The sequence below is a fragment of the Lutjanus erythropterus genome, chromosome 2, assembly GCF_056507025.1.
Source record: "Lutjanus erythropterus isolate fLutEry1 chromosome 2, fLutEry1.hap2, whole genome shotgun sequence".
Lineage (NCBI taxonomy): Eukaryota > Metazoa > Chordata > Actinopteri > Lutjaniformes > Lutjanidae > Lutjanus > Lutjanus erythropterus.
This window is the reverse complement of record NC_139318.1, coordinates 2,773,390-2,789,939: the sequence shown is the minus strand read 5'-3', so window position 1 is coordinate 2,789,939 and position 16,550 is coordinate 2,773,390. Positions and strand designations below refer to the sequence as shown.

Genomic DNA, 16,550 nt, shown 5'->3' with positions numbered 1-16,550 from the left:
AGAGTAGCCTGGTCCCTAACAGTCACTCCACTGCGTCTGTTTTATGGGGAGATACGAGCGCGGTGCAGCTCGCTGGCTCCTTTCTTCTGATTGACTGGCTGAAGGAGCTGTGGGTGAGTGTTTAAGTAGTTCCCTGCCATGCCTGTCAAGGAGCTGCTGCTGTTCCCTGTGCGGGCCAAAAGAAAAGCGTGTGATTTTCCGTGTCCAAGCGCTGGTTTCTCTGCTCCGAGTTGTGAAGAATCCTTCCCCAGAGATCACACAGGGAAGTCGTTGAGGCAACAACTTGATTTCATTTGGTGAAGAGTAAGAGAGATAGTCAAGAGCCTTTGCAGTAGATCAGTGGAGTTTCATCACATATTTAGCCTTCATGGTAAATGAGATTCAGACTGTTAACTGTAAAGACATGCCCACTGGGGAGCACTCATGAGTACTCTCTTTTTGTCTAATTTGTCTCTCTTCTTTCACTCTCATCCTCTTGATTTGTTCCACTCCCTGTACTCTGTCTTCCTGGCTGTCTCTCCTCTTCTCCATCTGAAGGCCTTCGCGTGGTGGTCGGACCTGATGGTGGAGCATGCCGAGACCTTCCTGTGTCTCTACTCGGCCGACATGGATGCAGCTCTTGAAGTTCAGCCGCCCGACAGCTGGGACAGCTTCCCCCTCTTCCAGCTGCTCAACGACTTCCTGAGAATGGACTGTGAGTGAAGAGACACTAAAAACAAAACATATTCAACAGTTAGGATGGGGAACGAAGGAGCTGAACGTGCCTGTAGAGGGCTGATCGGTGAAGAAATGATCAGACACCAGGGAGAAAGGCCTGATGAAGGGTCAAATGAAATGTTCAATGGATGACAGCAGCCCATCCGAGCACTTTCCTCCTGTGTCATGCCACACTTTTTGGGTGATCAGCATTGCCACGGTCATCTAATTTGGTGCCAGCACTTTAACAACACTTGTTTTCATCTAAAAGGGGGCATGGTCAAGAGAAGTCATATATGGCTGCTCTCATCCAATAGCCACTTGCCTAGGTTAGCATAAATTACAACATAATCTAACCAACTTTATTGTGATCATATAATAACACAGTCATCCAAGTATTAGGGGCAGTGGGCAGTTGCTGTACAGCACCTGCGGTCCAGCTCCAGTTGTAAAGTCAGCACCTTGATCAGGGGTACTGACAGGACACACTCATTTTGTTTTCTTGAAAGTCTGTGTTTATTTACCACAAACACCCTAATGATCTCCTCCAGGTGTGAGTCAGCATGCGATGGGTCTTGCAGCTGTTCTGCATTCAGTCAGCCTACAGTTTTTTGCACACATTTATGGCTGTGAATCTCAAGGTCCTCTTGTGGTTGCAGTGATTCACAATCTTTGAAAAACCTACGTAAAACCAACATATAGCCAATATGGACTGCTTAATTGGCAGCTGGGGGCTGCAAGCAACAGCTGCCATGGTAAAACAAGGTTTACCTATTAGCAGTGTTGGGGAGAAACATGTAATTAAACTTGGGCTATTAAACATTGTCCAGCTTTCACTTGCATCTTCCTACACTGGTTTACTAAACATTTTTGCTCTTTCATTTTTGTTAAATATTCTCACAAGTTATAACAATGGAGTTACAAATTAATTTTATCATTTAACAAATGTTCAAAAATATATGTGATAATATTCAGCTGCCTACTCTCAAACCTTTTATTGCGTCTAAATCAATACCATGCCTTGTCATACACCTCAGATTTTACCTGAGAATTTCAACCACGTGTATGTAAACAGAAAGTTGATTATCATTATGCATGGTTATTATGCATAATCAGTCAGAATCTGGAGATTCATTTGGATTGTCCAAGTAAAGAGAGAACTACATGTAGAGTCTACATGTACACAAATTTAACTACATGCAGGTAGACTTCACACACAGCCTTGTTTTTGAGTTTGCTAGTATTTATGGATTGTTGTTTAACTGCTTACAAAACAGTTGAATTATTGAATCTCAACTCATGACCTGTTGAAAGGTTACAAACTCTTTGTTTTTCATTTTATTATCAAGGAAATCTTTCTATTGCCAAACTCTATTTTTCATAATTGACCACATGAATGAGAAGCATTTGATGGTAATAATGAAGGTTTACAGCTGCTGCTGCCTGAGCACTCCAGTCTCCCTGAAACATCTCTCAAATGTCTCTGAAATCATTCCTGTCAGTGTGAGATGTCTCCTTCCAGCCCGGAGCGGTTTACATACTGAACTGTGTGCGTGTGTGTGTGTGTGTGTGTGTGTGTGTGTGTGTGTGTGTGTGTGTGTGTGTGAACAGAGAATGTGTGAGTGAAGATAATAGTTGCTGCTGGTTGCTGCAGGCCAGTCATCTCTCTAATGAACTGCATGCACCGCCTGCAGGAGCTCTGTGGAGCTGTCCACGGTCCTGTAAAGGAGACACTTCACTGTTCACAATGCAGCCTCGGTCTGCTGGGCGCTAATTGTCCCTGGGGAATGCTTCCCCCTTTCAGTTAGTCGGGCGGGAGTCAAGGAGAAGGCAGAGCGCCGTCCACTCATCCAGCTCAGCGGAGATAACTGCAAATAGCTCGTTATGCTCACTTGTTAGTGTCATCAAATTGGCCACCTTCTCATTTGCTACATATTGTCAATTGTGTGAAAGTAGCAATTGAAGTGCATACCAGTGGAACAGCCAGCGGTTAACACAGGGAAGGAAATTGTATAGTTGTGGCAGTAATACAGTGACTATAAACACAGACACCCCTAATGTCTGTCTGCATTTCCTTTTGCACTACAAATTGAGTTTATCCATTCAGCTGGAATATCTCAGGCAAGATCTGGACAAAGAAGTCTTTCATATCAGAGCAAAATATTAAAACTAAAAGAAATAAAAACAATCTCTGCAGTATTTGCTATTTTTATTCTATTCTTTCACTGAAAAACACTTCAGAACATCAACATATGTAACTCATATCTCATTGTAGATTGTAGAGCTGCAACAATTAATCGATTCTGAAATTAATCGCCAACTAGTTTAATAATCGATTATTCCGTTTGAGTAATTTTCTCCAGAAAAAAGGTCTAAATTCTCTGACTTCAGCTTCTTAAATGTGAATATTTTCTGGTTTCTTTACTTCTCTCTGACAGTAAACTGAATATCTTTGGGTTGTGAGTAAAACAAGACATTCAATAACATCATCTTATGTTTTGGGAAACACTGATTGACATTTTTCACCATTTTCTGATAAACAACTACTAATACATTAATCGAGAAAATAAAGGACCAATTAATCAACAATGAAAAAAATTTGTTGCAGCCCTAGTAGATCGCGTAACATAATTTTCTTTGCCGGCATCAATTTGATCTTTCTCACAAACCAGTCTTCTTCCATCACCTTCTATAACTTTTAAGAGATGAGGCTGGTGTTATTGTCTCTCTCTGTATTTTCCCATAAAAAATGCAAAAAAACAACGATGTGTCTCTCAGTACTTTCTGACTTCTCTGCCACCTGCTGTCTGTGGTGCTCAGTTCTTGAAACAGCTTTTTAGCAAACCTTATTCAAAATGGTAGAAATAGTGTAAATATTTGTTGTGGACTATTTTCACAGTAGATTAATCCACATTTGGTGCTCTAGGTAGTATTTAGGGTGGCAGGACCATTTGCGTGGGTTTGAAAGTATACATTTTCCCTCTTATGTGTGGTGCTCTTTATCCATCCACATAGTTTTGGTGTGTGTTGCAGAGTTTTAGAGATATCAGCTGTAGAGACGTCTGCCTTCTCTCCAATATAAAGGCACTAAATGGTATTCTGCTTTTGATGATCAAAGTACCAAAAAATATACATTTGAAAAACTCAACAGCAAAGTGTCTTCCTGGTTACCATGATCTGGTACCTCAAGATAATCCACAGACTTTGTTGTGAGCAGTTTCATGGAGGAACTACTTTCTTTCCTCACACCTTTATTCTATGGATTTATTAAAACTTAGAGAAGGCTCATTACTGTGATCTAATTAGGTTGTCCACCCAAACAGAAAACTATTTTGTCACATCTTTACTTGTAAGATCAAAATATCAATGTCAATATTTTTCTGATTTATGTTATCGTCACAATTTAGCCAGGATGTTAAGTAATACTTAGAGCTTGAGATCTGTGCCTGAACCCAACGTGACCCAATGAGACTTAACAGGTTTTTGTTGGGCCGTATTCCTCACATTATTATCTCATGTATTTCATGGGCCTATGTTGGGTTTGGGCTCTATTATTATTATTATTATTATTATTATTATTATTATTATTACTAGTTGTAGTAGTTTTGTCATTGCCAATTCAAATCCTACCCCCCATGTATTGTCCCTGTCACTGCCAACTCCTGCTGTTTGGCTGTAATCAGGTTCAGCCTGAAATATGCTAATGAGGGACAGGTTTGGGTCGGGTTCGGACATAATTTTTTCAGGCTTGGGCCGTGTTGGGCTCATCTTCTAAGGCCTAATCAAAATTCTAATACTTATCAACAAATTTTTGTTGACAGAATTAAGACTTACAAATAGCATTGCATGAGTTATACTCATGATTAGTAAACTAACCTCATGCATTAGATCAGTGAAGTGCTCTTTTAATGTGCAATAAATGCAATGCACTTATACAAACATATGACTATCCTGACAGAAAGTCTCGGCCCACGATGTTATTATGTATCACAGTAACATCAGAGCACATCACACGTAACAAAGCATCTTCAGTAGCAGCACACTGTAGGAGCCAGCAGAGCCCCCTGTGCTCACACAGAGTAACAGGCAGCAGCACTTCAGTGCAGCCCATCATCATGGGGACATCTTTTCCACAGAAGGTCATCTGCTCTGTTGCCCCACAGCGGTGCACTTATGGAGCAGTAAATAGCCTTAGCACCAGACAGGCGCCAAAGTTGGGCTGCCATTCGAGGAGTTAATGAGGTCTAAAGCAGTGGTAGCTGGGCCGCGGCGAGCCCTGCGAACACACTCCTGGACACAACACATCCAAGTGGACAGCAGCCGCTCAAGTGGCTAATTGGGAGAGTGGCAATCAGGGAACACAACAAACATTGCACCTACTGTGTATCATCGACCTTGACTCCAATGCCAACACACACAAACACAAACACACACATGCTCAGAGGGGGAGAGAAAAACAAAGAGAGGAAAAGCAGACACACTGCATGGAGCCGTGAGGCATCACATTAGCACACACTGGCCTCCATTTTATCTCCTGTGGTCTTTGTCAGTGTTGCCTTTTTACCAGTTGGGAGCCGGGGGAGACTGGGGGGAGACTGGGGGAGACTGGAGGAAATGTGTTTGACGGCTTGGATTTAGATATACCCCGAGACTCGACCTTTTGTTTCGAAAGATTGAAAAGTGGATGTGCTATGTCATACCTGCTAATGAAGAGCCAGAGTTAGACACACACACACACACACACACACACACACACACACACCTCCCCTGTCATTGTTCATTATCACCATCCAGGACAGGCCTTTTCTATTATCTGTCTCACTACCCATCAGGTTTATTTTACAGCCCAGCGTGCACATGAACACATAAGAGCGTAAAAAGGCCCATCGGGTCACAGTTACACATGTAAAGCATGAGTGATCAGTGAGCTGTAACACTGTGTATGCTGTGTAGACTGACCTTTCCCCTCTATGTTTTTGTTGACATCAACATGTGCCCATACTGCTGCACCAGAAGAAACTTTTTTAGACCTCTTGCAGATCTATAAAGCTTAACTTGAGAAAAACTGATGGAGTCCTCCATCACTCAGTCCATCCACAGAGGCTTTGAAAGGGAATCCTGAGAACCTGTCAGTATACTCAGAACCTGTCACACATTCAGCTGGTCTTGACTTATAGCAGGGACTCAACTTGTATTGAGTTATAGCAGGGACTTGACTTGTCTTATAGTAGAGACTCGACCTGTCTTGAATTATAGCACATACTCAACTTGTCTTGACTTACAGCATGGACTCGACTTGACTTGTCTTACAGTAGCACCTCGACTTAACTTGCTTGACTCTCACCACAGTAACTTGGGAGTTGCTTGAGACCTGAAGTTTAAACCTGAGACTTGCTCACAGAAGACCTTCAATGTTATGTACTGTACATGTTAACAGACAGGACTCATACATTAGTCATGACAGCACACTAACTTAACACTACCTGCTATGTGCTCAGGTGTCACTTCAATGTCTCACGTCTGTCCTCCTCCTCCTCTCTCAGATAACCTGTGCAATGGCAAGTTCCACAAACACCTGCAGGACCTGTACGCCCCCCTGGTGGTGCGATACGTGGACCTGATGGAGTCCTCCATCGCTCAGTCCATCCACAGAGGCTTTGAAAGGGAATCCTGGGAACCTGTCAAGTAAGGACTCCTTCATTTATTTTACTTTACACATGTTCTTCACATGCATTACAGTTGTGTTTTTTTTAGGTTTAAGCCACTTTAGCAGATCTCTGCACAGATTTGGCATCTTTATTAAGTACAGCTGCACTAAACTGGGTATGACCCTTCATTCAATTCTTATTTTCAATACAAAAGACTGAGAATTGTCTCTGAAATATTATATAAATAAACATACCAGCGAAAATGGCAATGTATCTCATGTACATAATGACGTGACATTTTTCTTGCTGGCTTTGAAAGAGCAGTTCTTTGAGCAGAACAGATGCAGTGATCATGTCGTTTCTCAGTCTTGTTGTTGTTATGTATTTTTATTCATTTTTGCCTCAGCTAAAAACACTAACATATCATTTGCCATATGTTCAGGTCCCCAGAGTCAATATGCTGATTTCAACAGTGCTGTTCCACTTTTGTACTGTCGTTCCAGCTCCGTAATAGACACTGACACTGCTCTATGACATACTGTGTGTGCAGTCTGCTAGTATTGACAGAGGATATTTTGGCAGTAGGAAAAACAGCAACACTTTATATGAAGAGGGGGATGTTCCATCAAGGCTGATAAATAAGTCTGCACTTGAGGGAAAAAGCCTGACCTGAATAAACTTCAGCTTCCACTCAAGACTTAAGCCGTTCCACTAAGACAACTTATCCTGCTGTGGTCAAAGCTAACTCAAGACAGACTAAAAGAAGCTGCGCTGTGAGTGTGCACCGAGAACAGAAGCAGCCCAGAACAGCTAATTGCTGAAAAGAGGATAAGATGTCACAAAAAGAAGAGAAAATGGGAGTGATTTTCTTCTTAGCAGTGAAACAAAACTTGCAGATTAAACTATGTGAAGAATATAAAGGCGTAATCATGAAGAAAAAGCTAATACTGCATTTAACAAAACAAAGAAGATGACTAGCAAAAATAAAACCTGCAGACGAAGTTAGTGCCAAGATAACATGATCCCAGTAAGTGTTGCCCTGTTCCAATAAATCACATGGTAGAGTGTCCATCCTACATACTGACACCTCAGCTGTAACAGGTTCGATTTCAACCCGAGACTGATCTACATGTTACCCTCCTTCTTTCAGTCCTTATTTTCTTGTTTATCTTCAGCTGTACTATGTAGCAAAAAGGCAAAGAGCCATTAAATTAATTTTAAAGAAGAATACAAGCTTACCTAATGTTTTTTGTCTTCACAGCTTGAACAAATTGAGTGAATGAATAAATAACTTCAAACCAACTTTGGCACAAATTTTTTTCCTTGACTATAAATGTTAAGCTTTTAAATAAAGGGCTGTTGTTGGCTTTTCAAAACAGTAAAATTTGTGAGAGGTGATTTTGTTAATTTTTTTTAATTAATATATTCTTTAAAACTAAAGTGAACACATGCTTGGTCACATAGAAAAAGATTTAAACTTATGTTTCTGCACAGACAAGTGATATGAGCACAAAAGACACTTGATGGAGCTCTCTTTAACACACAGGCAAATGAAGCTCTACAGTTAACCTGCCACAGAGCAGGCTAGTTCAGAGGTGTAAGTTACCATGGTAACTGAGCAGGGATTTATCAAAGTAAGCCAGGCTTTTCCTTTATCCACGTTGCTGGAATACCCCTCAGGTGTCCATAAGACTGACATGAAGTGAGGTCAATGTCATTTTAAATCCAAACTTGACATTGTTTAAGATATACCGCTTTAATTGAGGAAATATTCATGACACTTAAAGTCTCATGATAGACTCAAAACCAACCACATAACCACAGTTTAAGGGAAAGCCAAACCGATGAGTACGAACCAGCAACTAAGGAGAAAAAGACACAGGATTAAATACACTAGGGAGAGGGAGGATAACAAGACACAGGTGAGTCAAGGACAGGTGAAAATAATCAGTGATCAGAAAGAGCAGGAAAGCAGACAAAGACAGGAAGTAAAAACACACAAAAGAAGACACACAAGGGAAGACACACCAGAATAAAACAGGAAGTGACAAAGAAAAACCCAAACCATGACACACTTCCCCTCAGGTGAATCCCTGCTGTTATCATAAGTCTTATTCTATTGAGATCCCGTGGGATCGACCCTCGGGGAGCTGAGGGAGCGAGTCAACAACGATGGTCACTCCAGAGGTGTATATCAAGGTTTCAAGATATCACAAACCTGCAGCAATAATCATGATACAGATCACAAACAGACATTTCTAAATCAGAAATTCTGATGAAGAGGATGCTTTCACCTCATTGAAATGAGTCTGCAGCTATTTCTAAAGAAAAAAAAGAAAAGAAGTAAAGTGCTTACTGGTGCTCCATCTGTGATAGTTCAAGTCCAAGTGGCCTCTGTGTGACATTTCTGTGATGTTATACCAAGGGCTGAGGGGGCGTGAATTGAACTACTAATGAAACACAGAACGACAAGTTATGTTGTCCTGGTTAATGTCAAATTGTTGTATAAAAGACATCTCAAACTATGGGCCTCATTCACCAATGTGTTTGTAATTTTTTTTTAAAAATTCATTCTTAAGAAAGGTCCTAAGAGAAGTCTGTGCCAGATGTTCTTAATTAGCATAAGGAAACACCTCACCAATGCCCATATGAGGGCATGAAAGTTGAGAGAGAACTCCAGAATTCCCAAACAAAAATCTGAAGATGGTGGAGTGCTGTCAGTGGTTTTATCTCCTAGGCCATGTCAGAATCAGAAAGTAAGCTGCTTTTTTCCAGAATTAATATAATTTGATGGTACATTTTTATCTAAAAGCTGTAAAACCATGAAAGACCTGATGATTTAGATCCCCAAAAGGGTCACTACAATGGATCTATTCTTTCATTTATTTACCTCCAGGTCCTGTTTAACTGCCCCTTTATCTCAGATGCTGTCCTGACAACCTGACAATCTCAACACTGGCCAAGATCTCCGAGACACTTAAAAAATGAATACATATTAAAAATAAAGATATGCACTGAAATCTGTTTGATTTATGATGTGTTTGAACTGTAAGATTTAAATGATCACACGATAAAGTCAAATTATTTATTGTAAAGAACATGATGTTTTGTCAAATTTTGAAAATAATTATTTAAAATAATATAAATTCTAAAAAAAAAAAAATTGTAATTTAAACCCTACAATACTATACAAGTGTGGAATTGAAGAAAATGCAATTATAAAATATTTTGCACAAGTATGTCAGCACTCAAATGTGTGTGTGTTCTTAGATTCTGTTCTTACCTGAGAACAGATCCCTCGTAAGAAAACAGTGGTGAATGACAGAATAATTGAGAAAACTGCGAAAGTGGGGTTTAAGAAGAACAGTTGGTGAATGAGGCCCAACATTCATTAAGACATTACAGGTGTCATGTCATTCTTATGATAGTGTCATGTCAGTCTGATGCACATCTCTTCAAATAAAGTGTAACCAGATGTATTTCCAACAGGAAATATAACAAGACCAGGACTGTATCATTTCAAAACTGAGACCATGTTTTCTTGTGTTCATCAATGCCGTATTAAAAAGTCTAATTTCACATTTTCTGCTGGTATTATTCCTGTGAACAAATTCAAAGTGTATCTTTAACTAAAGCGTGACTTAAACTTCTCTTCACTTTGTTGCTCTTTACGATTGTCTGCATCAGGTTTGACGTAGAATCTCTGTCTTCTGTCCTCTGTCATTCTGTTTCTGTCCACAGGAGCATAACAAGCACTCTGCCCAATGTTAACCTCCAAATGCCTAAAGTACCAAATCTAACAGTCAAGCCAAGTGTTAACCTCCCACCAATGCCCAGCTTTTCTCCACCCAACTGGATGTCAGCTAATTATGACTCGGAGTGTGTAACTGTCAGCCTTGTACAGCCTGAGACACACACACATGTGCTTGGCATGAACGTGGCATCTAAGTCGTACAGTACGACCTCGACGCTGCACGGTTAGCTGCAACATTTAGATGCACATCCAAAACTGTCGTCTTTCTTCAATTACACTATCAGAAATAAAGTAATACATTTAAAATGTATCAGGATCAAATGCAAAAGACAGAGTCTAATGAACACAATAGAAGAATTTTTATTACTTTTAATATTGCACATATTAACAGTAATATTGCACATGACACTGAAAATGATGATCATGTGCAATATTGATTTGTATTCATTTTCATATTGCACATGATATTGACAGTAATACTGAAGATGATACTGAAAAGTTATACAAGTTAGCACTGCACATGATATTGAATAGCTTTAATATATACAACATGCATATGATATTAAAGATAGTCTTGCACATGATGCTGAATATAACTTTAAATATTGTGCAATAGTATATATTTCTTATTAATATTCATACTACATTTGATCTTGAAAATAACAGACAATATCATTGACAGTAATATTGTCAGTGATATTGACATGTAATACAAATTCATATTGCAAATGAATGAATATAACTTTTCATACTGCACATGATATTAAAAGTAATTTTGCACAAGACCCTGAATATGACTTTAACTCAACTTTTTTCATGTGAAGTATTAATTTTCATATTGCACTTAATATTGACAGTAATACTGGACATTGGACATTGGACACTGAATAATAATACTGAATAATAAAAAATCATATAATGCATCACAATGAATTATATTTTTAAAACATTTAAAAATCATAAGCAATGTATTTTTTAAATTTTCATCTTGCACATGATATTGATATTGATATTACACATGTAATTAAAAAGTAATATTACTTATTATTGCACATGATATTTAATAAATAATATTATTAATATAATATTTATATATTATTATTAATTTAATATGTGCAACAGAATATTTCATAATAATGCATGATAGTTAAAGTAACATTGCTATAGAAATGATAATGGGAGAGAAAGTTTTTTTTTTTAAATTGAAATTGAAAAGTTTGTTGGTTTTGTAATCATATATCAGGAACCTTAACTGATTGATGTTAAGACTGCAAGTAATAAAGCATTTTTCAAAACAACATCTAGAATGCTGATTAACAAGAGACAATTATTATTGTTTCAAGAAATGCCATAAAAGTTTTAATTTAGGATGCTTTTCATGACTACTTTAGCCTTTTTGAGATTTGAGGAGGAATGTTTTGAGTAGCTGCAGCAGCCAGAGTCATTTTAACAGCATTTATCAATAAATACACCTTTTTTGTTTGCTGGTATAATCAGTTAACATTATTAATTTTTTTGAAGAATGTGTAAAAGCCTCTGATATCAGTGAGGGTTTCTATTAATATGTATGTGATCTTGTGAGTGTTATCATTAAAAGCACTCTGAATATCTCAATAAACACTTGACACATCATGTATAGCACTTTGGAAACTTAAGCGAAACGTTGTCTGCACCATCAACAGGGATCAGAGGTGTAAAAGCTGCTTCATACAGTACGCTGCAGCTTCCTGCTGAGTGTGACGCTGTCGCCGCAGCACATCCAGCCCTATTCCCTCATCAGGAACCTTCTGCATACACATTCAAAAATACCAGCACCTGAGTTTTCATTGTAAAAATGATGAGAGCTGCGTTTCAACCTTCACTTTATATTTAGTAACTAATTCACTTTGCAGATACCGACAGAGATGGTAGACTTGTTTCATTTGCACTCTCCAAAATCAGGAGAGTTGTCACAAAAGTCCAAACTGAATATCCAGAAGGACTGGTGGAGGCAGGTTTAGTGCAGGAGTGTGTAAATTAATTCTTATGAAGCTGTGGTGGCGTGTTGCGTTTCATGCAGACCCAAAGCCACGTTCATGCCAACATCACAGCATGGTGTGTGTGGACGGATGGAGAAGGCAAACATCTTCACTCCCACATATGTATTTTTATAAGGAATGAAAAGATGCAAAATCATAACAAGGAGACAAAAAGCACAAACCAAAGAGCAAGTAAAATTCATTCAAATAATATTAAATCCATGTTATTAACACTGAGGATGTGCAGTATGTTATGCATGCTGCTTTTGTGAATAAGAAATGTTCCTTAGAGAAATTACCAACTAGCAGGCATGTAGTTTCAGGCTATTAAATCATCTCCAGATTTTCTAGTCATTTTCTCTTCATTTAAAATATATTCAATTCCCTGTTTGTTAGTGTACTTTATTTATACCCCACATACATTGTTTATTCTGTATACAACAATCTTTTACAGATTTAAATACCAGTCTATAGCCATGCTAGTTGTACTGTGAATAGCTAAAAGTAAAGAAGGCTACAGCAGAAGCTAATGGGCACGTTACTAGTTTAGAAGGTAGACACATTTTAAAGTGATGACATTGTGCTTGAGTTTTTCAAATGTATTTTTCCCCTCTTTGAGCACCACAAGCTTAGTGCCATTTAGTTCCACCATACTGAAGAGAATCCAGGATAAATAGCACTGCAGGGAAGGTGAAAAATATGTATTTTTGATTTTGTGGTGAACTGTTACTTTAAAAATTAGGCTATAACCACTTCACTTGGCTTTCTGCTTCAACGGTTATGGAATATGGTGCCTGTACTACTTAGTGTAATTTCTTGCACTGTTACAGACAGTTCCTTAAACCAGGGTACACTTCTCAACCAAGGAAACTAAAAAAGAAGGAATGGTCAAAAACAGTATATTGAAACATATTTTAAAACATGTGCATATTTTTGTTTGTCTTTATTTGGAAGCCTTCACCTTTCTTCATCAAAGATCATACAACATAGATATGTTGGGTTTTGGAACCAAGAACCAAGGCACCAAATTCTGGAGCCAAAGTCTAGCACCAAGCAGTTCTATAGTGAAGTGATGACCCTTCTGTCTTTTTTAGTTTCCTTGTGCTTGGTCACAAGCTTAATCTCAACAAATCTAAATCCAAAGTCCTTTTTTTCTTTCACCTACTTCTTTCTGCTACTTCTTTTTTCTTCTTTGTTTCACTAGTTCAGCAAACCAAGAATCTGTGGTGGACATTGTACACTGTAACTGTCCATAAACACCACAGGGTCACCACAAAGACCTTTTAAAAATCATCTCAAGATCTAAACCAATTAAAGATAGTCTATTGTCTTATAATTACTTTGGCAGCATGTTTCAACAGCCACCAGAACTAAAACTTCTGGTAAAGTAAAATTTACACACATGACCTCAATCGCTGCTGTCCTGGTTATGAACTTGCGTCTTTTCATATCATTCCATTCCAAAGCCTTTCCCTCACTTACCCGACGCTGTAGGTCAGCACCCTGGCCCTGACTTCTCTCTACTTCTTTGGAGTAGATGGTTTAGGAGGGGCCCCTTGTGTCTGACTTTGTCCCTGCACTGTGCTTCAGTCTGCTGGGACTGGGTTAAAGGAAGTAACGATCCTAATAATGTTGTCAGCAGCTAATCCTGGTCCTCACATTCCTCCACATGTGACCCCTTTTTCTAGTTCTCATCAGCAGACTAAGGGTTCCCACGCATTCTGGAAAACCTGTTGATTTAATTCAGCAGAAATGCACAAAAAGTGTGCTGCAGATAAAAAGGTATTGCATGACAGTACTGGCGACCAGCACGCATTTGAATTTGAAAATGAGGATTTCTTCAAGTGAGTGGGAACCCTGAATCTGTCCAGTAAAGACTACAGCTCATGGTTTGCCTTCCCTCTTGTTTCTGTTCTTATTATTATAAATGAAATACACTTTGCAAAACTGACTAACCATCACACGTACAGTACAAAGATGAATTTCCTGCACCCACACATTCACACAGTCTAACCCACTAATGTTGCTCGGTATGTAAATGACAGGAGGGAACATGCATACATTTTCACCTATACTCACAGTGTAGTGTGTAAAACAGTGTTAGCATGGATCCTGCTTCCCCTCAGAGCTCAGTATAGACTGTGTTGAGGTGAATACAGTTTACTCACTCAACATTGTACACAAGAGTATGAGAAAAATCAGTTTGATGTTTTCTAATTGAGGTAAGTTTAGAAGATAGTGGAAAGTTAGCAATGTTACCACCGATACCACTGACAAAACTTTTACAACTGGTAATTCCTTATTGTTAGATAAGGAGGAGGATTAGAGCCATGTATGAAAAGACCATATTTTCAAAATTCTGAGGTTTAATGCAGAAAATAAATAAATAAATAAAAATAAAGTCAGAATTCAGAGAATAAAGTCAGAACTCAAATAAATTCTTCACGTGGCCCCGATCCTCTTCCTTAGACAACTATCAAAACAGCCAGAATTCTGAAAATGAAGTCAGACTTATGACAATAAAGTCACAATTTTGAGTTTAATATCAGAATTATTAGAATAGAGTCAGAATTATGGGAATAAAGTCAGAACTCTTCCTTAGATAACTATCATCTCAGATTTCAGCATGAATTCTAAGTAGCCATGTAAACTTTTCATTTGCAGTGATGATAATAGTTGTCTTGTTTTTTTAAAATGCGACACTCTGACCTGTGGCCCTGCAGTAACGGCTCAGGGACATCGGAGGATCTCTTCTGGAAGCTGGACGCTCTGCAGACCTTCATCAGAGATCTCCACTGGCCAGAGGAGGAGTTTGGCAAACACCTGGAGACCCGACTGAAGCTGATGTCCAGCGACATGATCGAGTCCTGCATAAAAAGGTAATACAGATTAAATAAGAATATATTGTAGTACTAACATGATTATACTGTAAACTGAGTTTTGATACATCAACAGTGAACAAGGAAGAAATACTGGGCAGAATTAGTGGAGTGTATCTTGAACCATGTGTTACAACAGGTTCCTGTGAGACATGAAACACTGTGCAGGAAGTCCAGTTTGAGTAACAGACTTTTTAACCTCCTCACTGATCCTTTATCCGACTGAGTTTTGTGGCAGTTAGAATCTGTGGCCTCGACCATGACCCTGAAACATCATCAGTCTAACTGTGCTGTGTGTTGATAAATCCGTGATGCTGTCCAAGGAACTGAAGCTGCAGACATATTTGTAATCATGTCTTTTTCTCTCAGTCCCGCCCTTCTGTCATTACTTTTAACCACTGATGTCACCTCTCTAAACTAAATTTGCGAATTTTGTGCATTTTCCTGAACCAAAATTTGAAAATGAACAACCTATTAATCATTAATATTTTAATTAATTTGCCCTCATTTTTCTGTGTATTATTGTCATTTTTCATTTCATTTGTTTTTCACTTCATTTTAAGTCCAAGTTTAATTTTCCTTATTAAACAAATGGCTTTGTTGGACAAAACAATGTAAAAAGATTATATAAATATCCATGAATGTATTTTTAATTAGCTAAATCCTTAACAGCAATTAATCATTAACATTCTTACTCCAACTGTGTGCTACCATGGCATTTTGTTTTGTTTTGTTTTATTTAATTTTTTTGTATATCACTGGTTTCACTGGCCCATTTGTGATCAGATCACCTTATTGGCTACTAAAACGTTGATGAAAAGTTTAGATATTAATTCAAATTGTACTCAGTACTCAGTTATGATTTTAAAAAGTAGATTATGTTGTGTAATTTTGTTTAGTTTAGATTATTTGATTTCTAAAAGGACAGTTGATCATTTATAGGAAATCAAAACATGATTCCACCAGATTTAGTGAGACACTAATTTCAACGTGTATTCCTGCACATAACAAGTAGATGCAGCAGATAAGAATTCAAGGTACAATACATATTACAGTAAATCCAGGAGCCAACCATAGTAGAAGCAGCAAGAACACACTGCACTTTAGAAAATACAATATGAAATACACAATAACTACCTTATAAAGTGACCAGGTTACCAGTGCAGGTGCCTTACATAATAAAATGCATACTTATGTATGAGTAAAAGTACAAACCTGGAAATCTACTCCTAAAAGTACAAGTACCCCAACAAAACTACTTAATTACAGTAATTTGAGTATTTGTAATTAGTTACTACCCCCTGTGGTTTGAAGGCTTATCAGCTGCCACAACACTTCACAGCAGTTAATAATATTCTGACATGGGATGTGAGGTAGACCAGTTGGGGTTACCACTATCTGAAACTAGCAGACCAGTATTTGAAGATGGATGAGGGGATATGCCATCCACCTTGTCAGCAAAATGACCAGAATGCACCGCCCTTGTTCTGCCCCTCTGTCTGTTTCACTTCAGATCTGTAATATTCTCTAGACCATGTACTATAAATACTCTAAT

The 16,550-nt window shown here is 38.4% G+C and overlaps 1 protein-coding gene across 8 annotated transcripts in view; it reads left to right on the top strand.

The window, feature by feature from the left end:
• Nucleotides 1-16,550, top strand: part of cadpsa (Ca2+-dependent activator protein for secretion a) — a 261,922-nt gene that overhangs the window by 188,729 nt on the left and 56,643 nt on the right. For 4 of the 8 annotated variants that reach the window (XM_084726018.1, XM_084725974.1, XM_084725965.1 and 1 more), the window contains 4 exons: nt 538-694; nt 6,240-6,381; nt 10,086-10,223; nt 14,840-14,995. In XM_084726018.1, the coding sequence (XP_084582144.1) occupies nt 538-694; nt 6,240-6,381; nt 10,086-10,223; nt 14,840-14,995 (593 nt within the window). The remainder of the gene's footprint in view (nt 1-537; nt 695-6,239; nt 6,382-10,085; nt 10,224-14,839; nt 14,996-16,550) is intronic. The other 4 variants (XM_084726001.1, XM_084725993.1, XM_084725984.1 and 1 more) reach the window with 1 other exon arrangement.